Source organism: Asterias amurensis, chromosome 13, assembly GCF_032118995.1.
Source record: "Asterias amurensis chromosome 13, ASM3211899v1".
In the NCBI taxonomy this organism is placed as follows: domain Eukaryota; kingdom Metazoa; phylum Echinodermata; class Asteroidea; order Forcipulatida; family Asteriidae; genus Asterias; species Asterias amurensis.
This window is the reverse complement of record NC_092660.1, coordinates 10,592,449-10,617,095: the sequence shown is the minus strand read 5'-3', so window position 1 is coordinate 10,617,095 and position 24,647 is coordinate 10,592,449. Positions and strand designations below refer to the sequence as shown.

The 24,647-nt window shown below is 38.9% G+C and overlaps 1 protein-coding gene across 2 annotated transcripts; it reads right to left on the bottom strand.

Moving 5' to 3' along the window:
- Positions 1 to 216: 216 nt before the first annotated feature.
- LOC139946108 (WD repeat-containing protein 70-like) lies at positions 217 to 24,125 on the bottom strand. Of its 2 annotated transcripts, XM_071943713.1 has the most exons (18): positions 24,066 to 24,125; positions 23,353 to 23,397; positions 21,191 to 21,301; positions 18,997 to 19,206; positions 17,948 to 18,108; positions 16,378 to 16,437; positions 15,634 to 15,767; positions 14,198 to 14,351; positions 13,084 to 13,160; positions 12,288 to 12,465; positions 11,193 to 11,292; positions 9,707 to 9,791; positions 8,884 to 9,022; positions 6,403 to 6,503; positions 4,809 to 4,888; positions 2,841 to 2,960; positions 1,376 to 1,538; positions 217 to 356 (listed from the first exon to the last, which is right to left on the bottom strand). In XM_071943713.1, the coding sequence occupies exons 2-18, from the start codon at positions 23,369 to 23,371 to the stop codon at positions 251 to 253; spliced, it is 1,998 nt and encodes a 665-aa protein (XP_071799814.1). In that variant the 5' UTR covers positions 23,372 to 23,397; positions 24,066 to 24,125; the 3' UTR covers positions 217 to 250. The 2 variants fall into 2 exon arrangements, with proteins under 2 accessions (XP_071799814.1, XP_071799813.1); XM_071943712.1 differs by lacking the exon at positions 24,066 to 24,125 and having other exon boundaries at positions 23,353 to 23,456.
- Between the last annotated feature and the right edge of the window lie 522 nt (positions 24,126 to 24,647).

Sequence of the window (24,647 nt, the reverse complement as noted above, 5' to 3'; positions counted from 1 at the left end):
ATGCACACAACGAAAGTAGTTCCAGTCGGCTGTTCCAAGATTCATTAGTGTGAATGCTGGAGAAAGTTTACAATTCAGGGGCTCACCAGGATGAGTACACTGGGGTGGTCCCGGGGAGCTAATCGAACACACCAAGTGATTTGTGTTGCCATCTTGCCACTCTTTAAGTGTTCCCCAATACCTCAGTGATTGGTGTCACCATCTTGTCACTCCTCCAGTATTGCTATCAAGCTATACCACAAACCACACTTCAAGTGTCTGTGTCTAGTTTTTGTTTCTTTGCCCAGTGAGGAACGTCGGTGTCGTCAGTTTCTTCTTCGTCTGACTCCTCCTGGTAGATCGCTTTTGGTTGGGTCCTGAAAACAAATAGTAGTAGTGGTACATAACTGTATTTGTATTATGACAAGTTTTATGAGTATTAATTACATAAGTTACATCATTTACTACCGCCAGCTAGAGGGTGTAATTATTCCCTTTACCTTAGGAATCAGGGTGTGGTTTAAAGACACTGGACACCTTTGGTAATTGTCAAAGACAAGTCTTCTCACTTTCTGTATCTAAACATATGCATAAAATAACAAACCTGTGAAAATTTGAATTCAATTGGTCGTCGAAGTTACAAAAGAATAATGGAAGAAAAAACACCCTTGTCGCACAAGTTGTGTGCTTTCAGTACATGAATTTGAGACCTCAGCTGAGGTTTCAAATTCAATTAAAATATTTTAGTGAGAAATTACTTCTTTCTCAAAAACTAAAGTACTTCAAAGGGAGCCATTTCTCACAATGTTTTATACATGTACTATCAAACAGCTCTACATTGCTTGTTACCGAGTTAAATTTTTATGTTAACAACTATTTTGAGTAATTACCAATAGTGTCCAGTGCCTTTAACAACCATACTCAAATGACAAAACACAGCTGTGACTCAAACATTCCTCATTTACTCATCAGATTTAAAGGCAGTGGACACTATTGGTAATTGTCAAAGACTAGCCTTCACAGTTGGTGTATCTCAACATACACATAAAATAACAAACCTGTGAAAATTTGAGCTCAATCAGTCATCGAACTTGCGAGATAATAACGAAAGAAGAAAACACCCTTGTCACACAAAGTTGTGTGTGTGTTTAGATGGTTGATTTCGAGACCTCAAGTTCTAAACTTGAGGTCTCGAAATCAAATTCATGGAAAATTGCTTCTTTCTATAAAACTACGCCACTTCAGAGGGAGCCGTTTCTCACAATGTTTTATACTATCAACCTCTCCCCATTACTCGTCACCAAGAAAGGTTTGATGATAATAATTTTTTATAGTAAATACCAATAGTGTTCACTGCCTTTAAGTGGATTATGACACTTGAATTGTCTGAACTTACTCAGTATATGCTGGTGAGATCCAGAAGGGATTTGAGGAAGCCTCCTTAGCATGACGGAGGATGGCTTCTCTTGGATTACTGTCGTCTTTCTTATCAACGGCAATCACTTTTGCAACGTATGACGCTAAGCTAGCCCCGCCTGCTGCGACTCGCCCACCGCGCCCTAGAAATAAAAGGAAAACAAATATTAGTTGTGTATCTTCAGTCAACATCAGAATGCATTTAACAACTCCAAGATGGTTTTACCTCTAATAAAATGTTAGAAGTAATTTTGTTTCTAAATAATCCAATGTGTTATTGGGCACTGAACACTCAATCCTGATACTTGGGCCCAATTTAAAGACACTGGACGCAATTGGTAATTGTCAAAGACCAGTCTTCACAGTTGGTGTATCTCACCGTATGCACAAAATAACAAACCTGTGAATATTTGAGCATAATTGGTTGTCAGAGTTGCAAGATAATAATGGAAGAAAAAACACCCTTGTCACACGAAGGTCTCGCAATCAAATTCAATCAAAGTCACTTCTTTCTCAAAAACTATGTTACTTCAGAGGGAGCCGTTTCTCACAATGTGATACCATCAAAAGCTCTCCATTGCTTGTTACCAAGTAAGTTTTTATGCTTACAATTATTTTGAGTAATTACCAATAGTGTCCACTGCCTTTAATAGAGCTGTTTAACTCTTTCCGACCAAGTTTACACACCGAGAAGCACTCGAGCACGAGATCAAAGGTCATTTGTAATAAAGCTGTAGTTTTGTACATTCTTGCCCTCCATACCCAAGCTCACCATCATTGCAAAGGGAAAGATCAGATCTTTCCAATGCTGGTAAAATGAAATAAGGTTGCTGTTCTGCAATCTCTTCAAATTGGAATGGAAAGATCAGAAATGCAAAACACCTACTGAACAGCTCTATGAAATAGACCTTTATCATGCTGCCAACATCTTGGTCATGTTCCCTGTTTCAAACAACAGTAATGAATGCTTCTATTCATTGTACAAAAAAAGAACCAGACTAACTTTCCTTCCAGCCTCAGTATGGTTACATTGGTTTGAATGTGAGGAAATCAAGATGGCTGCACCATGATAAAGGTCTATCGGATCCATAGAGTTATATATAAGAACTAGAGGGCGCACGAGTTATACTTTGGGAACAAACGCTACGGGACCGCAAGATGACAAGCGCGCCATTCTGCACGCCCGGTGAATATGAAATACACGTTTGAGTTTTTTTTTATCGAACGCTCACGCGATGCTGTTTGTTCCAACTTACAAAATGGCCGCACAAACACACGCTGTATGATGCCAGTTTTGTCAACTTAGAAAATGGCTGCCTGCGCGCATGCCGGAGTGCGTATATAGGCCAGTGCGCCCTCTAGTTCTTATATATAACTCCGATTGGATCTAGCTGTCCCCTGTTTCGTTTGGACAATGAAACCAAGACCAACACAGAGATGCTTACCTGAAGTAATTGGTAGATCTGGTCGACGTGACTTGACGGGATCTTGACGATCCTTCTTACTTTGCTTGTAAGATGTCAACAGTTTGGGTTGATCCTTACGGTACATCCGTAACATGTGCGCTGTTTGGTAAACAATACACAGCACATAAATCATAAGTTATAATTTTCAAAAAAGTTTATGGTTTTTTTTGCACAGGATAGTGACTGGGCCTTACAGTAACATAAAGCGCCAAATCCATTAAAATGCTCCCAGGCGATTTAAGAAAGAAACAAAAAATACCAGAAGACCATTTGTACTGCAGAAGAACTAAGTTTATCTTTGCACAACATTCTTTCATCTCACAAAATCAACATCTATGCATCATAATAAACATAGCATACAAATCTTCAGCATAGATAGATAGGCCTAATAAACCAATGATAATAATAATAATAATATTAATAAATTAGGCCTAGGGTGAAACAATTTCTTTTGTTCCTGTACCTACAGACAGACACTACAACAAACAAACACACACACTTACTAGTAGGAACTAAGACAAAACATCATCTAGAAATATGTCATTAATTTTCTTTCATCACTAAGGATTATTAAACGGAGCAATAATTTCTGTTGACAAAATTTGACAAAGTAAGTGCAGAATCACCGAGACAATTAAAAAATGTAGTACCACTTTAGACAAGACTTTTTATAACTATGAAGTTCTGTTGAAACCGACATAATGATTGTTCCTATGGGAACTTTGAGCATCATAAGAATGGATATTTGACGATAAGGTAAAGAAAGAGCACACTAGAGTACAGGCAAGAATAATTTTACAAAAATAGTTAATGGCCTGCTTTCTGAACCTAGCAGAGTCTTTCTTGGAGATAAAATAACAACACAACACACATGAACAGGTATGTACATTTTGTAAGTGTAACAAAAGCAGTGAAGTGGAAATACATGAATAGAGAGAGAGAGAGAGAGAGAGGGGCAGAAATACATAAATTTACTTACAAAAGAGAATAAAAGAAAAGCACATTTAATAACTTATATCAGGCCCTGTAAAGGTTTAGCTTAAGCTCAAAGACCTCAAATATTCAAAGAAAGGAAGAAAAGAAGAGCAAAATTTAGCTCTCAAGGTATGTTAAAGGAACACGTTGCCTTGGATCGGTCGAGTTGGTCTTTGAAAAGCGTTCTGTAACCATTTGTTATAAAATCGATATGGTAACAAAGATGTTGTAAAAGTAGAATACAATGACCTACACAAATATGCCTTAAAATTACGTGGTTTTCTTTTTACCTCGTCGACTAACACGGTCGGCCATTTATGGGAGTCAAGTCTTTGACTCCCATAACACGGTCGGCCATTTATGGGAGTCAAAACATTTTATGGGAGTCAAGTTTTTGACTCCCATAAATGGCCGACCGTGTTAGTTCGCATCGTAAAATGAACACCGTGCAATTTCGAGTGATACTTGTGTGGATCATTATATTCTACTTTTAAAACATCTTTCCAACCATGTGCATTTCATACCAAACGGTTTCAAACGCTTTTTATAGACCAACTCGTCCGATCAAAGGCAACATGTTCCTTTAACTGTGATGGAACAAGAAGGTAATGAATTATGGTTGCATTTATACAGAAACTTAATAACAAAAGAAAATATAGGAAAAGTATAATAACTGAACTCGGGCCCCAACAAAGGCAAACATTGAGAGTGCTAATGCTTAAAGCTCCAAGACATCAAATATTTGAAGAAGAAAAGGAAAAGCAAATATACAGGCCTGTCTTCTTCATTTTTGAAAGGGCAAGGGCATCATAAAGGAATTGTCTCCATGGTAAAGGGCATCCTACGAGGAATTGTAAATTTCTACTGAACAATTTTAAGGGCACAAAGGCAATGACCAGGGGGCATGGAGGCAATCGCCTTTAATGCCTCCGTGAAGTGTCCGGCCTGAGTATAGCTCTCATGTGAACTTACGTGTGATGATGCTTTCGTTTCGAACTATGTCTAGTTCCTTGACTTTCCTCTTCTTCTTCACTACACACAACTTGGCACCCCTGTGAAAAAAAAAGTTGTTTTAAAAGTCATTTCAAAATCACTTCAATTCATCACTGCTCCACAACCCCCATAGCACTTAAAGGAAAGGAAAATCTGTTGTAAGTACTCTGAGACAATTCCCTTCAAAGGAATAAGGGAATCAATGTGTGGTGAAGAGGTTTTAAACTAGTGGTTTAATCCCAACGAGGCCTGGTTCTTGATAATTTTACCGAGACGAAGTCGAGGTAAATTATCAAGAACCAGGCCTCGGCGGGGGTAAACCACTAGTTGAAAACCGATTCAACACACTTTGATTCCCATTCATAAACACCTTTTCGGTCAAAAAACATCAACACTTTTTGGTCAAAAAGTAAAAAAAAATGCAAACATTATAATTGTTCATTGATTTGTTTCAACACACTGCCCTTCCAGCTATGAAATGGTACGGCCCTCTGGTAAACAACTCCTTATAAGGAGATTGGTGTGCGCGTCGCGCGTATCGCATGATGTGGCACAACTGTTCCAGCCGTTGCCCTCGACCAATAGGAATGAATAAACTGTCTTGTAAGCACAGGTGCAAACTCACGTGTCACACCCATGTTTAAACACTTTTTACTGGTGTTATATCATCCGTTTAAAGACAGTGGACACTATTGGTAATTGTCAAAGACCAGTCTTCTCACTTGGTGTATCTCAACATATACATAAAATAACAAACCTGTGAAAATTTGAGCTCAATCGGTCATCGAAGTTGCGAGATAATAATGAAAGAAAACACACCCTTGTCGCACGAAGTTGTGTGCTTTTAGATGGTTGATTTCGAGACCTCAAGTTCTAAACTTGAGGTCTCGAAATCAAATTCGTTGAAAAATACTTCTTTCTCGAAAACTATGTCACTTCAGAGGGAGTCGTTTCTCACAATGTTTTATACCATCAACCTCTCCCCATTACTCATTACCAAGTAAAGTTTAATGCTAATAATTATTTTGAGTAATTACGAATAGTGTCCACTGCCTTTAAACACCCACACGTGATGGCCTCACGACAAATCAGAATGGATAACCTGTCTTAGGTACTTATGAATGTGGTTTTAAAGTGATTCAAAAGCATTTCAATCTAAATAAATGTTTCTCACATTGTTTATTAAATTTAGTGTTTATTCTACTTGCATTGACATAACTACTCCAGATTTTCGGCAATATATCAAAAACGCTTCTACATTTTAAAATGAAAATTTCACAGGTTAGTTCTATCGTATAATGTTCATTTATTTGTGATTAAAACAATCAAACGATTCTAAAAACCAAAGGTATACTTTGCTTTTAACACTACACCTTAGTCATAGTACACAAAGTTTGCATTTTCCTCTCTTCCTTCAAATCAATTTAATCAAAATGAGGCTGCAAGGTACAATAGTCTGGCCCCTCATTGGTATCATCAAAATCAAGATTTCTAACTGGTGAAATACACAGGGACCATGACCAAGATGAAGGCCTAGTGTGCTTTATTTCCATTAACCATTATTAAACTTTACCTGTGACTTTTGTCTGGGTCGTAGAAGATTTTCGCCTCTCCGTTTCCGCAGCCGACAATGATTTGGTTCAGCTTCGGATGCCACAAACATCTGGAGACAGTCTGAAAAAGATATATAGTTTGCAGAGGAAAGACAAATATGAGATTTTGATACAGCATAGTATCTTCTGCACTTGTTCTGGACAAATGCAATAGGACGGCACCTTTAAAGGGAAGGTCTACATTTGGCAATCACTCTTAAAGGCAGTGGACACTATTGGTAATTGTCAAAGACAATTGGCAATTGTCATTGCCTTCACAGTTGGTGTATCTCAACATAAGCATAAAATAACAAACCTGTGAAAATTTGAGCTCAATCGGTCATCGAACGAAATGAAAGAAAAAACACCATTGCCACACGAAGTTGTGTGCGTTTAGATGGTTGATTTCGAGACCTCAAGTTCTAAATCGGAGGTCTCAAAATCAAAATTTTGTGGCAAATTACGTCTTTCTCTAAAACTATGGCACTTCAGAGGGAGCCGTTTCTCACAATGTTTTATACCATCAACCTCTCCCCATTACTCGTCACCAAGAAAGGTTTTATGCCAATAATTATTTTGAGTAATTACCAATAGTGTCCACTGCCTTTAAAATCAATAGCAATAAAAACTTATGGTTAGAAGCTTACAGCAGCTTTCGATATAAGAAAGCATTTTGAGAATCATTTCACCTCGAAGCAATGTGAAGTTTATGTGGATGTGTAGAATGAGAAAGATATCAGTTTTCATGGTTTGAATCTGAGACTCAGATTGTGTAATCCTATTACGAATTATTCTTCCTGCATAAACAAATTCGCTCCGGATTTTCGGCGATATCTCAAAAAAAGCGACCTGGCACATTGTGAAATGAAATTTTTATATGTTAATTTTATTGTATTGACCCATTTCACCTGACGTCATCAGCAGAAAAGTCTTGAATGCGCCGTAGTGGTGGGCAATTTCACTGTGCGTTTTTATATATAACTCTATGCTGCACGTTATGCAGTAAAGTGAGCATTTTAGGCGACGCGGCGTTAATACACGTAAACCTAACTGCCCAACAACATGGTGAGCGTGGCATTGGTCCGCCGCGTGTGGTACGCGTGCAAGGGGTCAATAGGGGGCCTACATCTGCGTTTATACAGGATTAAAACAATCAAACAGCTCAAAAAAAGGGGTATACTTTTCCTTCAAGTGAATGAGTTTGTTGGCTCAGGGCTATAAGATCGTAAGTGAAGTTTGTAATGTATGAATTTGATAAAATTGCTTCTGTACACTGGCGAATGGAGTTTATTGATCAAGATTCGTCTCCAAAGTAAATCTTGGCGAAAAGAAACATTCAGTTTCCAAGAAAAATATTTACTTGTGGGTTGTTATTTATTCAAACTTTAATATCTACATTTTTCACTAAACAACTTTTTTGTTTATTATGACTATGAAATTGCAATTAACGACCTTGTAGCACTGAGCTGCATTTTGTATCTTAGTCAAAACATTGGGGAGGGGAGTGGCTGTATGGGGTGTCATAGCCGAGCGGTTAAGAGCACCGAATTCAAGCTCTGCTGATTCTGTTCAGCAGTGTGTGGGTTCGAATCCCAGTCGTGACACTTGTGTCCCTGAGCAAGACACTTAACTATTATTGCTTCTCTCCACCCAGGGGTAAATGGGTACCTGTGAGGGCAGAGATGGTTATTGTGATTGATTTAGCCGAGTAGCGCATTTGTTGCACGAGGCTGTATACTCCCCAGGGAGCTGAGATGGTTTAAGGAGTGAATTAAGGCCCAGTGACCAGGGGTAATAATTCGAAGCGCTTTGAGACACATTTGGGAGTAATAAAAGTGCTATATAAACTCAAAATATTATCATTAATATTATTAGTATTACAAAAGTGGGAAGGGTGTACATCTGTAGATGATTCAAATTGTGAGGAGTGTTAATTTATGTACTTTCTAACAATAATGATGCATAGATGAATTTCACATTTTTCATTTCATTTATTCATTCTGGTTGTGAGGCCAAGGACTCTCAGAAAAGCAAACTCAAAAAGCTAAAAACACAATGGAGAGAAGACAAGAAAGGAAGTTTCAATTTTAGATGTGGGGGGAAAACCACAGAGAATTAATCCAAGGAAACCCACAAAATCAGGTAGGGACCGAAAAAAACAATCCACAACATCGTGCCCTTGGCGAGATTTGAATGGAGGATCCTAGAGGTGGAAGGAAAGGAAAGATACCACTAAGCCAACCAAACTGCCCGTGTTCATCATGCACCTGTTTTGTCAATAAGGCTTTGATTTCTATTTTGCTTATCTTTACTGGTGTACTTTTTGTTAAACTTTTTCTGTGTAATTTTCTTATGTTTTTTTTTTACTGTTATGCGACGTCAAACAGACTGGTCTGTGGAGAGAGCGCAATATAAATTCAATAAATTATTATTAATTAAATTATTTATCAAGGGCAACTTACCGAGTCACCGCATGGAATCTCGGCGACAATATCGAAAGTTTCTCGTTCCAGGAAGACGAGTTTGCCTTCCCCGGCTCCCTTCTTGACCGAGGTGCAGGTTACCAGCATCTTATCATCCGGACTGAAGACACAGTCCGTCCTGTAAAACAAACACAATAAAAGATGATGAATTTGCATCAGGGATAAAGAATATGCATTTTGGTTTTTACCCATATACACCGATCTGTGTTAGCACTGTATACTCAGGACTTGCCCCCGTTCTGTGAAAAGAAAATCCTAGGCATATTACTCAGATGGGATTCAAACCCACGACTATACTATACTATACTATACTATAAAGGCATTTATAAAGCGCTCTTACAAAAAATATATCACAGTGCTTTACACAGAAAGAAAGAAAGAAAAAAAAACCAACACAAACATAATTAAGAGTCATATAAATAGGTTTTGAGAGCTTTTCTGAAGGCTTCTAATGAAGATGAATGGCGTGTATTGTAGGGTAGTCGGTTCCACAAAGTAGGCCCTGCAGCAGAGAAACCCCGGTCACCAGATGAAGTGCAATTCTAGAGCAGTGTCGTACAAACTAGACTACCGAGATTGTCCAGTAGCTAAAGGCACAATAATGTCAAGATTTTTTTTCTAGTAGTGACAGAAGACAAGGGTTCGAATCCCATCAAAGTTTCCTGTGGGTTTGCTCCCATACCATTTTTGAAATTTGTAATTTATGATTGGCGCAAACATTTCAAGCCCAAAATATTTAAAATTTAACCTACTAGGTTTCCCTTGTGGTTTGTTACTTGATATCTGAAACTATTATACTTACAATGGGAAATAGTTAACAAGTCCTGTAGCTACATTTATTGGCCTCTTGAAGTTCCGCAGATCCCAAAGTTTTAAAGTGTCATCCCCTGGAGATATGCAACCAGAAAAATTTAAAAGAATTATTGACTTATTTTAAAACTCAGGCCCGAAATGACACAAAAGCCACAACCTCTGTTGCACTGGGCCTAATTTCATAGAGCTGCTTAAGCACAAAATATTACTTAAAGGAACACGTTGCCTTGGATCGGTCGAGTTGGTCTTTGAAAAGCATTTGTAACCGTTTTTTATAAAATGCATATGGGTAGAAAGATGTTGTAAAAGTAGAATACAATGATCCACACAAACATGCCTCGAAATTGCGTGGTTTTCCTTTTACCTCGTCGACTAACACGTCAGCCATTTATGGGGGTCAAAATTTTGACTCCCATAAATGGCCGACCATGTTAGTTCGCACAGTAAAAGGAAAACCACGCAATTCCGAGGCAAACTTGTGTGGATCATTGTGTTCTACTTTTAAAACATCTTTCCAACCATATGCATTTTATAAAAAACGGTTACAAACGCTTTTGTTTTGACCAACTCGTCCGATCCAAGACAACGTGTTCCTTTAACACATATCTGCTTAGAAATAAAAACTTAGCAGAAAAGAACAGGATACCAGTCACAGATTGCTGGTAACAATATTCTTAGAAGCATAATTTTGTTGTGCTAAGGTTCTTTTTCTGCATAAGCAGCTCAATAAAATTTGGCTCTAGTCTTCAGCCTCGGTGCCCTTCCATAAGTCTTAAAAGTGCCCTTTGAAAAATGGCCTTGCCCTCTCAAAGGTGAAATTCCAGGCCTGTAAAATTTTTATCATCTAGTTTCCACAGCAAAACCCCAATCCACTGTGAACATTTTATCAAGCGAGGAGATCATGTAAGTTAACAGCAAGTAACAGTAAAATGTTTACTGGATTTTTTGCTTTTAATTTTAGTTGCCGAACCAAGTACAACAAGAGATTTGATAAGTACTTTGCATTGTCTGCACATGGCAGTATTTTAACCCTATTGTTTTTGAGAAAGACTCTGCTAGGGTGGAAACGTCAGGCCACTGTTGTGGTAGTACTAAGTCTGCAGCACATGCGCGCTGCGGGTATGTCAGAGGTCATACGAAATACACTTCATACATGGCAACGTCCACACTAAGCTTGTGTCCTCATCTTCCTTATTCCACCATTGACTAGTTCCTTGTATATCCATAGTACTACAAAATTGCTTTGGAAACCTCTCCATGTAGTATTATGGATACACAATGAACTAGTCAATGGTGGAATAAGGAAGACTTAAGACATCTGACATACCCGCAGCGCACATGCGCTACAGACTTAGTACTACCACAACAGCCATTACCTATTTTGCTGCATTTACACCATATGTCTTTTTGGTTTGAAAGCAGTTTGCAACAACTAATAATATTTTCTCATTATTTTTTGCCCTAACCGTACTTACCCCCTCTTGTGGCGAAGACCCTGTTGTCATATGAGAATGTAATACTTGAGGTATCAGTACCTACAGCATGTGCCGTCTTCTGATGGAACGTTGGTCTTATCTACATTATAAAAAAAAAAAAACCAGTGTGAATCCATATTCATACTTCCTACAAATGCAAATGCGATGCAAACTTTAATGTCACAAATTCGCAGCGAAGAATTAGAAAGAGTTGCACTGAGCTCAAGCCTTCTGAAACATTGGCAGCGAAAACAGAGCTATGACGTCAAAATTCGCTTTGCATCCAGTGTTGTAGCTAGACCAATGTAAGTGGTGGGCTCTAAATCGAATTTAGTCTACCAAGGGCGGATGGTTCAACAAAAATAATTATGTGTAGATATGGGGCCAATCATTGCTGAAGTATAATTTGGGGGAAATCTGTGCTGGGCAGCACAGGGTATTTTTCTCAGAGTGCTGGGCGAAACTTAGTAGTTCTGGGCAGGCCCACCCGGCACCGCCCACCGTGGCTACAACACTGTTAGCATCATTCAAATCAAGTACAAGTATATCAACAGAAGAAAATAAATACCAACAAATTCTCCATATTGGAGGAAATGCTCATTCTAACTAAGGGTTTTAACTCCACAAGAAGTTGTGAAAGTCTTGGCTTAGAAGTAAAAACATTTCTGAAAAACATTGGGCGTTGGATTGTGATGGCTGAGTGGTCTAGTGCACTGGACTTAAGCCATGCATTGCTGTAGGTCTCATGTGTTGTGTAATGTATGTGAAAATGTATGCCCACTTAACACTAGAGAGGGCGTTAGTTTCCCGGTCATTGGGCCAATTACATTCCTGTAATTGTTCTCAGCTCCAAAGGGAGTGTACAGCCGCGGACTGCCGTGATGCTCAGAAGGTTTTTTCAAATATAATATCAACCTCTACCCTAGCAGATATTCATTTATACCCCCTCGGTCAAGAAAAGCAATCATAGTGAAGTGTCTTGCTAGTACTAGTGTCGGGACCAAGATTCAAACCCACACCCCAATGACTAAACCACCAGAACTTGAATTTGATGCTCTAAACCACTCAGCCAAGACACCCTATACTCAGACTTACGAATGGTTTCTTGACATCCCAGAGTTGCAGCGTTCCATCTTGACACGGCGCTGCAATTAGTTTAGCGTCCCGGCTGAACGTACAGCAGGTCGGGACCGTCTTGCGCCCCTGTAACGATCGGAACTTGACAACGTCCTTCTGTCTTTTGGGGTTGTTGAAGTCCCATATCCTTACAGTTCTAAACAAAAAAGCATGTTCAAAGATTAAAACGAGATACCAAGTAGAAAAAAAGAAGGTATTTTAAGAGAATTTCAAACTAAGGATGCCTTTATTTTGCTTTTTACCCTTACACCTATGTGTGTTAAGCACTGTAGGTGCTATGAATTCTGTGAAAAAAAAAACACTTGTGTGAGATTCAAAACCATGACCTTTAGCCACTAGTTTTACAGGACTCAGGAAAATACAGAAAATTCAGGGTACAGTCTCCTGACGATGAGTAAAGCAAGCTAGTCGAAACTTTGAGACCAATTAAGAACTCACTGCGCGGTTAATAATGAGAAGTTCCCTCGATCCAAGGAAGCCAAAGTAGCAGTCCAGGCCAATTTACTACCATCCGCCCAGGTAGTAGTTAAAAAGCGGTTCTTTTCAAAACTGAGAAGTCTCCCCATTTCAGAAAATCTACTCCGTCGCAGTAGAATATAAAGCAATACAAGTTCTGAAAAGAACACAATCTACCTGGCAAATAGATATACACATGGTGCTACCGCAAACCATTGTATATCTCACCATGATACCTCACCATGCAATGCCTCAAATCCCATTTTATGTATTACTTTTCATATTCGTGAATGCTTACCCATCGTTAGAACATGTGATGAACTCTTCCTTGATTTTGGGATTCCAGCAGGCACCGTTTAGAGTTGAAACATGGCCCTGATCAAAAACAAAACATAACAATTATCAACTATCTACCGATTGAAACCGAAGATGTTAACAAAAAGAGAGCTTGACAGAGGGAAGTCCTCTGAAAACCAATGGGATAACAAAGAGAATAATTGGTGTAGGCACATGTAGGTATTTCATGAAAAACCAGATGGTTGAAAATGTTTGATTGGCTCATCGGTTTGTGGGAAACCAGAAACAGTAGATGGCCACTACGTATGTGCCAATGTGTGACAAAACATTCAATCTGCTTTGCGGCAAACAGACAAGGTAAAAATACATTATTATAAAAACCTTCAACCTGCTTTTCTGCTTCTAAGAAACCCAAAAAGGCAAACTGTACCTAGGGCCGAATTTCAAAGACCTGCTTACTAGTAAGCACATTTTTGTGGTAAGCGCTAAAGCATATTTCACAGGTTAGCAAGAAAATTAGGCGACCATCTTGCCTGCTCGTTATGGATTTACATTCAAAGGTCTATCATTACGCTTAGCAGCGTTATAAAATGAAAGTTACACAGCAAGCACAAAATCAGCCATTAAGCAGCTCTATGAAATTGTACCCAGGGCCCAATTTCATAGAGCTGCTTAAGCACAAAATTCTGCTTAAGCAAAAAAAATCATTGCTTAGTAAAATCAGATTACCGGCCAAGACTCCACTCATTTGGTATGCTAAGGGAGCGTCTCAAAAGTCGGAATGGTAGGAACGTTCTTTTTGGATCGCAAGAGTATCCCCGCCGCTTTTGTCCGTTCCACAGGACCGGTCTTTTGGAACGCTCCGCGTATACTTTGTCATGATGTTGCGATCCTGCGGGCATATGCCCGCAAGAACGTTCTTTTGCGTTAGGAACGTGCCCGACTTTTGAGATGCTCCCTAAGTAAACAACAGCTAAATACCAGTCACAAGCAATGTATATGGCAGGAAATTTGGCCAGTAACATGTGTAAAATAAGCGAGCTATTTTCGTGCTTAAGCAAATTTTTTGCTTACGCAGCTCTATGAAATTGTACCCAGGTCTTTGATTGGTGTACCTTGGTCCTAGCCATATCAACGATATACTGATCTCCCATGACGCATTCCATGACCTCAAAGCCATCTCGATCGATGACCTTAGCTTGAGCTTTGGCTGCCGCTACTAAGATACAGTCACCGGTAATGCTGTACTGAAGTGTCTTTATCTGGTGGCTGAAATCAACAAATATAAAACATGTTTAAGGCACACATATCTGAAAGAGAACGAAAAAAACGCTCATGGCACATACAGAGCAAAATAGATTATAAAAACAACAGCAACAAGAAATGAACATAGCAGCAAACAAGATGCAATTGTATGATTCAACAATGAAAACACAGGATAAGCATTTACACATGACTCTGACAATAAGTAATTTGCATTAGATGTGTTTAAAAGTCTCGAGTGATGGAGAAGTCTAAATGTGGTTGGGAACCGAGTTCCACACTCAGGGAGCAGGGACTACATGACCCAAAAATAACACCAAATAATCATTCAAACTCAATGCGCTTTATTTTGACCGCGCGAGGGCGCTATAAATAGTATTGTTATCACTTCCGGGGGTACACGCGATTCGCCCTGCACAAATTAATAGGCATCCTGTCACTTTTGTTGCGCCGTAGTTTCAATTTGCTTAAGAGATGGATTATAACGCCTCCTTTAAAAGTCTTATTGTCCGTGACAGATTAGATGTCTATGGTGGTAATGTGTTCCAATCTTTAATAACTGTTTTGGGTATGAATGAATATAACCCCGGAGGTGATTGAGAGCGCCCTCATGCGGTCAAAAATATGGCCCATTCAAATAATATGTAATGCTATTATGCAAAAAGAAAACCAGCAAAGCAGAAATTGTAAAATAACAATTGACATCAATGTTATGTAAACATGTTTAAAACATGTTTAAAAAAAACTTTGTATACATTGTAAATAATTGAGAGATAGGCCTTAAATTAAGTGTTACAATCAAACAGTTTTTATTTGAACAAGCAGTAGGAGGACATGAAAATTATTGGTTAGAGTCAACTTTTGAACATAGTTGTTTTTTTTATTAAAGATGAGGTGAGGTATTATCATTATTAATACAAGGATGCCATACTTTTCCAGTCATAAGTTTACTGGCCCAATGTTAACAGTCATGTCTTCAGGGCATGCAGTCCATTGTAAATGTTGAGCCCTGACAAGTCAAATTTTGGAGTCCAAAAGGTTATGGACCGTGTTCGTTCAAGAAATGAATACCTCAAACTGTTGAGAGATATTTGTGTGGATCTTTAAATTCTAATTTTAAAACACCTTTCTATACAATATTTATTTAAAAACAAATACTTTTACAGCCTAGAGCACCAATCCGAAGGCAACGTGTCTCTTTAACCCCAGCAGGAATCCACTAGCTCACTAATAAATGTCACAAATATCACCAAACCATCTACCAAACTTCTAACCAACAGAACAATACCTTTCACAGGGCTGCAACGAGCGGAACGAGTGTAACGATGCGTCCATAGCAGCAAAGTCCCACATCTTCATGTCGTAGTCGACGCCCCCCGTCACTAAACGGGAACCAGAGGGATCTAAACTCATCGCTGAAACCTAAAACAAAAATAGGTTTGGTGAACAATTAATAAAAGCATTGTTTTTTACTCATTACCTACAGAGTTTTGCTAACATATAAATACGTTAAAGGCAAAGTATACCTTGATTTTGGGCACCAGTCGATTGTTTTAATCTTATGGAAATGTGCAATAAAATTAAATTGTAAAAATTCATTTCAAAAGGTGGTAGTGTTTTTGAGAAATTGCTAAAAATCTGAAGGATTTATGTCCACGAAGGAAAAATAATCCGAATAGGCAAACACAATCTGAGAATCGTTTCGTGCAGGATCGTTTCTCAGTCTGAGTGCTCCCAGATCCGAGCATACCACGGCAAATTTCAGACATAGTTCTGCAAATAACTGTTACATCAAATTCTGAAGCTTACTAAGAAACCTGTCTTTTCCCGGTTTCACTCAGCAATAAAAATTCATTGCAAGACAAATTGTCAGTATTACCATAGTGATTTGTATTGTGACTTCCAATTTTACTTTGCAACTACAATTGATTTGCAGTTACGATCAATCTTAGCTATTTGTGAAATCGGCCCCTGTTTTTAGACTAAATTTGATTACTCAATCATAAAGTTACAAGAAACAACAATTACTCACTGTTTTGACTCCATGATTTAACACGATCTCATGAGAGGCTGGTATTCTGTCGGGTAGACTCTGTATGGAAATAAAATTGATCCTTTGTTTTAGTGGCATGTTGTACATGTATAAGCAGAGTTAGAGTTTGAGTCCCGGTTTTGACACATGTCCTACAGCAAGACACTTACACTATAATTGCTTCACTTCGACCAGGGGTAAATGGGTACTTATGAGGGCAGAGATGGTTCTTGTGATTGATTTAGCTTGGTGCGCTATATATTTGGCAGCACAGGCTGTATAAAGTACTACATATTTAGCAGGGTTTGATGGGTCCCCAGGTGTTTTAACCAGGTGTTTTTGCTACTGGACCAGGGTGTCATGGCCAAGTGGATAAGAGCACCGAACTCAAGTTCTGGTGCTTCTGTTCAGCAGAGTGTGGGTTCAAGCCCCGGTATGACGCAGGTGTCCTAGAGCAGCACACTTTACAATAATTGCTTCACTTTTAAACAGGGGGTAAACGGGTTCCTGTGAGGACAGAGATGGGTCTTGTGATTGATTTTAGCTTGGTGCGCTACATATTTTGCAACACAGGCTGTGAAATACATATCTAACTGGTCTTCAGGTTTTTTAACTTAACTTAACTTAACTTAAATTCATTTATAAAGCGCTGTAACGCTATTTCAAAGCACTGTACAGTCAGGAAAAACATTAAAAAGCAGGATTAAAAAACATAAGCAAAAAATAGCAATATGTTTTTTTAAAAATACACAACACAGTTAAAAATGTAGCAATGTAACAATCATATTACACAGAATAAAATACAAAATAATAAGCGTCAGGCGGACCCAGAGTAAATCAACCCCATTTGTGATAAAAATGAGACAAAATTGAAAACAAATCTAAGATCCCCTCTGAGACCGCAAAACGCACACTTTAAAAATTTACATGACAAAGGGTCGAAATATAGCAAACCACAAAAATTTAAAAAGTGAAATTGGTGATTTGGCCAGCGGACCAGTGTTTAAAGGAACACGTTGCCTTGGATCGGTCGAGTTGGTCTTTGAAAAGCGTTTGTAACCGTTTGTTATGAAATGCATATGACTTGAAAGATATTTTTAAAGTAGAATATAATGACCCACACAAGTGTAACTCGCAATTGCGTGGTTTTCGTTTTACCTCGTCGACAAACACGGTCGGCCATTTATGGGAACCGACCATGTTAGTTCGCAAAGTAAAAGGACAACCACGCAATTGTGAGGCAAATTTGTGTGGATCATTGTATTCTACTTTTAAAACATCTTTCTAACCATATGCATTTCATAACAAAAAGCTACAAACGCTTTTCAAAGACCAACTCGACCGATCCAAGGCAACGTGTTCCTTTAAGGGTACTTTTTGTAGGACAAAAAACACAATGTCCACAGATTTACAATATAAACATACACAGTTTGAAGATAATGATGGTAGAAAGCTTCCCTTACAAAAGTACTTGCTGAGGTGCTGTAGTTTTTGAGAAATGAGTAAACAAATGTCACAACAAATAATTTTCGTCTCCTGAGACAAAGATTAGGAAAACGCTGTGTTTTACCTCATCCTCCTGATCGTCATCCCCGCTATCATCGTCATCGTCACTGTCACTATCACTGTCACTGTCACCTGTATCCTGACTGGGTTGCTGCTTGGTCTTAGAGGTGGAATTAGATGATGAGGAGGCAGCTGGAGCTGAGAATCCGGGAGGCAGAGGTGGACCTGTTCCAAGTAAAAGAAAACTGTTAAAACTGTGCTGTCTCATTGAGACATACTTCTAGGTCGCATTAATAGCCAGGACTTGAGTTGAAACTTGTGACAATGACTCGCTTATTACCTAATGACTTCCATACACCATCATGCCTTGTGTCTTGTCGTGGCCATGCGGTCTAGTTCACTGGACCCAAGCTCTAGTGTTGTCAGCAGCAGAGTGTGGGTTCGAATCCCAGTCATGACAGTTGTGTCCTTAAGCTAAGCACTTTTAACCATAATTGCTTCGTAAAAAGTTGGGAGGGGAGTGCATTCTGTTCTACCAGCCAGGTTCTACTAGTGGATGAAACCCATGCCTACATCCTTATGGAATGTGGAGAAGGTAACCCTGTTTCAGCCCAAGGAGTACATTTAGGTGGCAGTTTATTTTGGTCGATAGCCCAAACCAGTTAAGTGTAGCTCTCGCACTTGTTAGGCGATCTCTCATAATTTAGGCTAGGATCTCAAATTCGCATTGCATTCGCATTCGTAGGATGTACAAATGTATGAACAGGGCTTGAGAATGTTCAGAATAACTGTGCTCAATAAGTAACTAGGAATATTCCAAGTAAAGGCCGAGTCACACTGCAGCGATAATGGGAACGATAACGACAACGACGCAAAGAGAACGCATTCCATTGGTTGAATGGGCGTGTGCGTATTCTGCGTGGAACAATTCAACCAATAGAATGCGTTCTCTCTGCGTCGTGATCGTTATCGTTTTCGTTATCGCTGCAGTGTGAGTCGGCCTTAACTATTCTGAATAAGTAGCTGAGAATATTCAGAACAGTAAGTAACTAAGAAAGTTTCCCTTTCAGAGATCCTCTCAGGTGTTTCTGATATTTCAGAGGAAGGACTTACCTATTTCATCGCTGTCACTAGAACCCTCAGATTCGCTCTCACTGCTTCCATCTTTACCCCTCTGTTTGTCCGTTGGTTTTGGTTTGTCTGTTGGTTTTGGCCTTTCTGGACCCGCAGAAGGTTTACTTGGTTTACTTGCTGTAATCTGCTGTGCAGTGCGCCGGGTCTGCTCAAACATGGCACTTACATCAAACGTCCTGGCTTTCTTACCTGGGGATCAAACAAAGAATTAAGCCAAAATGAAACATTGACAGTAGAGTAGACATTGTATATGGCTACACCCAAATGCTCATTGTTTATGCCATACTATTGAACCGGCCCAGCTATAACCGCACAGAATTGGTAAGAAAAAAACTTGTCTAAGATCACAGATATACATACATAAAACTTGTACTTGGTCTAATGATGATAGTAGAAAACATCCCTTAAAAATGTCTGTCTGAAATGTCATATTTGATTAGAAATAAATAACTAATTTCTTGTTTGGAGTTGATTGCTCAGTGAGCGTTTTATCCCTGTTTTCTAATCGATGTCATGCAAAATGTTTAATCGGTTTTTCACTATTTTCTCGTGACCCAGATAGCCGATCGATCTCAAACTTCTACAGGTTTGTCAGTTTGTGTTAATGGTGGATTACATAAAGTGCTTACACTGTCAGCAACTGTTTTGCTAAACAAAAAACCAATTATGTTATGTTCCTTTAAAGCCATTGGACACTTTCGGAACAGAAACAAAATTAAAAGTTCACAGATTTACAAATAACTTACAGGGTTTACAGAAGGTAATGGCGAAAGATTTCTCTTGAAATATCATTCCATGAAATGCTTTACTTTTTGAGAAAACATTAAAACAATATCAATTCTCGAATATTGAGAATTACGGATTTATTTTAAACACATGTCATGACACGGCAAAACGTGCAGAAACAAGGGTGGGTTTTCCTGTTATTTTCTCCCGACTCCGATGACCGATTGAGCCTAAATTTTCACAGGTTTGTTATTTTATATATAAGTTGTAATACATGAAGTGTGGGCCTTTGGACAATACTGTTTACCGAAAGTGTCCAATGGCTTTAAAAGAGGCCCATTTCAAAACCACATCATGGGCTTAGGCTTTGGTTCCATTCGCCTGATTGAAGCCCTGTATGTAAAGTGCACAGTTTCTAAATAACTGACAGAGTGTGAGCAAAAGCCCAAGCAGTGGTTTCAAAAAGGGCCAGAATTGAGCCACTCCTTACTATAGTTGGGCCAATTCTATAGTTGGGCCAATTCTATAGTTGGGCCAATTCCATAGTTGGGCCAATTCTATAGTTGGGTCAATTCTATAGTTGAGCCAATTCCATAGACCATGTGAACTTTGTTTACAATAAGTGTGACCTTGTACATTCTTTGGCTAGTCTGGCAGGCAAGATACTGCACGGGTCATATTATGTGAAAGTTTACATTTTGTGTCATAGTTTCCACATAAATCCAAGAGTTATGAAAGTTAAAGACCGATAAGTTTTGAGATGTGCCCCTTTCATCAGATCAAAAGTTGGTAAGAATTGGACAGTGCAATCTCCATAAAATATAAGATTTTATGTTTTCTTCCTAAGAGCTGTGTACAAATCGTGCCTGCAGGAAGTCCAGGCTTGGTGGCTCTTTTGTAAACATGTGATGTCACAGGTCACATCGTCTATCTAGCTGGAGCTGAATAATAATAGTAATAATAATAATATCGAAGTCTTATACAGCGCACGTATCTACCAAACAAGGTACTCAAGGCGCTGAGTATATATACAAACTTTCAGAAAGATAGGTTATTGCAGTGATGAATTCTGAGACCCAATAATTTAGCACCTTATAAGGGTTTACAAGGTGCTACGGCGCATTAAGCAGCCACAACCAGGAACACCACGGCGAGCCCCTTCTCTTTTCGATAAGTGCACTGGGTTCTTTTACATGCGTTATACAACACATGGGACCAACGGCTTTATGCCCATCCGAAGGACGAAGCAATGGTTAAGTGTCTTGCTCAAGGACACAGTGTCACGGCTGGGGATTCGAACCCACACTCTGCTGATCAGAATTACCAGAGTTTGAATTCGGTGCTCTTAACCGCTCGGCCACTACACTTCCTCAGCATTGCCATAACACTGGAAATCTTCATAATGAAGTTTTACAAAATTCAACACCGTCAAAGAATTCAAGCTTACCAAATCCAGAAAAGCCCATCATTTTGGCCATGTCGTCATTTTGTTTCTGAGCGGCATCTGCTGCACTGTTATCATCCAGGTCTTCCTGTATGTTAACTCGCTCCCTCGCACCTAAACAACAACACGCATTAGGAGACAAGCATTAAGCATCATACCAGGGTTCAAAACAATTTTCATTTTATTTTTTTACAACAGATAACATTTTCATGAATATTGTCATAGCCCAATTTCATGACAGCTGAGATTTTGAGTAGAAAATGTTGCTCAATAGTTTTATGCAAAAACTAGATTGAAGTCACATGTCACAGATTGTATGGAATGTGAGAAATGGCATTTTGGCTGGTGGTAACAGTATTCTGGTACTACAATAATGTTGATGTTTAACCGGCCAAAATGCCATTTCTCACATTACAATCTGTGACTTGTTGGTGCCGAGTGGGTGCTCAGTTTGCAAGCAAGGTGATGAGTTTGCAAGGTGCTAAAGCATAATTTTGGTGTATAATACTTCTTTCCTTATACATGTATCTGTATATTTTTTATCGCTATCATATGTTTATGTTTTGAGTTGACTGTGTGGCTGAATACCTGACATGTAGGCACCTCGCAAGATCGGCATCTTGCAAATTAGGCACCCACTTCCCACCAAGAATGTCAACATGTACCATACCAACTCGGCACCGACCTATTTTTTACTAACAAACTCGGCACCGAGCAATTTCACTTAAAAGAGTCAAGTGGTTAAGGGAAGTTAAGCCGTTTAGTTTGTTCAATAAAAATGTTCCAAATGATCAACAAGCAAGGCAAGGGAATGATGTTTGATGATCGCTCTTTAAAGCCATTGGACCCTATCGGTACAGAAAAAAAAAAAAAAGTTCACAGATTTACAAATAATTTACAGGGTTTACAGAAGGTAATGGTGAAAGACTTCTCTTGAAATATTAGTCCATGATATGCTTTACTTTTTGAGAAAACGGTAAAACAATATAAATTCTCGTTAACGAGAATTACGGAGTTGTTATAAACACATGTCATGACATGGCGAAACGCGCGAAAACAGGAGTGGGTTTTCCCGTTATTTTCTCCCGACTCCGATGTCCGATTGAGCCTAAATTTCCACAGGATTGTTATTTTATATATAAGTTGTGATACACAAAGTGTGGGACTTGGACAATACTGTTTACCGAAAGTGTATAATGGCTTTAAATTATAAAAATAAATGGCAACAATACCTAATTTCGGTTAGAATAGAAGCCTGCACAGCAGCTGAGCTTTGAGTTTGAATAGTCAAGATAGTTTATAAGAAGAGAGCAGTAAACAGAGCCATGGATCTTCAGAATCTTCAGAAATTATACAGACAGCATGGAAACACCTTGGATTCTGGAAGGATTTTTCAACAAACAGTTTAAATGAATTGAATGAACCTTGGTCCTTGCTCTTTCTTATCTACCTCCATCCATGTATAATCTTGGTCCTTGCTCTTTCTTATCTATAATAATCTACCTCCATCCATGTATAAACTTGGTCCTTGCTCTTTCTTATCTACCTCCATCCATGTATAAACTTGGTCCTTGCTCTTTCTTATCTACCTCCATCCATGTATAAACTTGGTCCTTGCTCTTTCTTATCTATAATAATCTACCTCCATCCATGTATAAACTTGGTCCTTACTCTTTCTTATCTACCTCCATCCATGTATAAACTTGGTCCTTGCTCTTTCTTATCTACCTCCATCCATGTATAAATTTGGTCCTTGCTTTCTTATCTACCCCCATCCATGTATAAACTTGGTCCTTGCTTTCTTATCTACCTCCATCCATGTATAAACTTGGTCCTTGCTCTTTCTTATCTACCTCCATCCATGTATAAACTTATGCACATACATGACACAGAACTCTCTACTCTAGCTAGTAGTAGTACATTAGTAGTAGTACTCTAGGGCTAGTAGTACTACTTAACGACCAGTACAGTAGCATGTAGTACAAAATTAATACAATAGAATACAATTACAAAACTGTGTACAAGATCTGACTGCGTACAAAATGCATTATGAATGAACCCACGTTTACACAATGGCAATAATCAACATTTTAAACAATTCACACGTAACCACAAGCATCACATCAGGTTGTTCATTCAACAAATAATACTTATTTATATCTTACGTTCGCGAAGTTTTCGCATTTCTGCCAAGTCGTCGTCGTCTGAATCTGCCATTTTCACACATGAGACTGTAAACTTGAAAACTTCGAACAAGTGGTGGCGCTATTTAACCTTAACCCCCCCAACCGCGACTGACTGATTGCGAACAAGTTTAGAGAGTCGTGACCGTGTTCAAATTAATTAATCACCTGCTACTTTTTTGTGGTTTTTGTTTCCCGTCGTATTTTGTTTCCGTCGCACCCACCCCCCCCCCTTGCCTTTTTAAAGTTTAATATTCATATATTAAGGGTGCACCCCTTAATGTGAGAAAACAGAGCGTCGGCCCATATCAAATTGAGCAGACTGGGTAAAAGTTAAAGAGCCAATGATTATGAACCATTCCCATTGGCAATGCACTGTACTTTATGGGTGTAGTTATAGTGGGGTTCACCGCTAGCATTTTGTCATACAATTTTTTTTTAATTATATATATTTGTTTTTTACTTTTTATAATGACCTTCTCGTCAAGGGAACTCGGCAAACTTCCATAGTTATAGGGGATACAAACGCCAAGCTGGCAACAGGCCAATCTCTCTTGTTGGTTTAGAGATGGTGACTCAGTGAACATGATTTCGTACAAGTCAAGCAATCTCAGTGAACATGATTTCGTACAAGTCAAGCAGTAAATTGTGTTTATATTCATAACTAGATTTGTCAGGGGCATTTCGGGACTCACTTGTAACTTATCTCACATGATGACCTCTGTATTCTGTAACTGTCAATGTATTACTCGATGATCGTGACCCTTTTCGGTGCGGTGCGTAGGGAGGCCTACATGTCGCGATTCATGCTCCGCGGGGGGGGGGGGGGGGGGGGGGGGGAGAGAGATTTGTACACAGAAGTATTCTTTACGGTTTTAACCGTTCGATTGTTGTAATCCGGATCATGTCCACTCATGAAGAATAATTCTTGTACAATAGGAATACATAATCTACAAACTCAGTTTCAAAGTTTAGGGCATTAAAAAAAACTAATATTATTTATATCTTCTTACATAATTATAACCACATATAATTGCTTCGAAGATATGTTGGATATGTTTCCACAAATGAACTGAGAACTAAGACTGACAAAAAATAATGAACTGAACTAACCTACTTTCAAAAGCTGCTGTTACCTTCCTATCCCTTTAAGCCTGACCGCATAAAGAGAGCTCTCCAGGGTTACTGAGATTTCATTTCAACAATGGAGGCCGTAAAATTATATGTAGGCCTATGGTGTGTTTCCTTCTGTGAAGAATTAGACGGGCCGCCGAGTC

Bases quoted from the DNA above. Each gene is read 5' to 3' on its own strand.
- LOC139946108 (XM_071943712.1), bottom strand. From the start codon at position 23,404: ATGGCAGATTCAGACGACGACGACTTGGCAGAAATGCGAAAACTTCGC. The intron at 13,161-14,197 runs GTACACCAATCA...GTTTTTGATCAG, and splicing joins TTGATATGGCTAGGACCAAG to GGCCATGTTTCAACTCTAAA. The intron at 6,504-8,883 runs GTAAGTTGCCCT...TATCTTTTTCAG, and splicing joins AGATTCCATGCGGTGACTCG to ACTGTCTCCAGATGTTTGTG.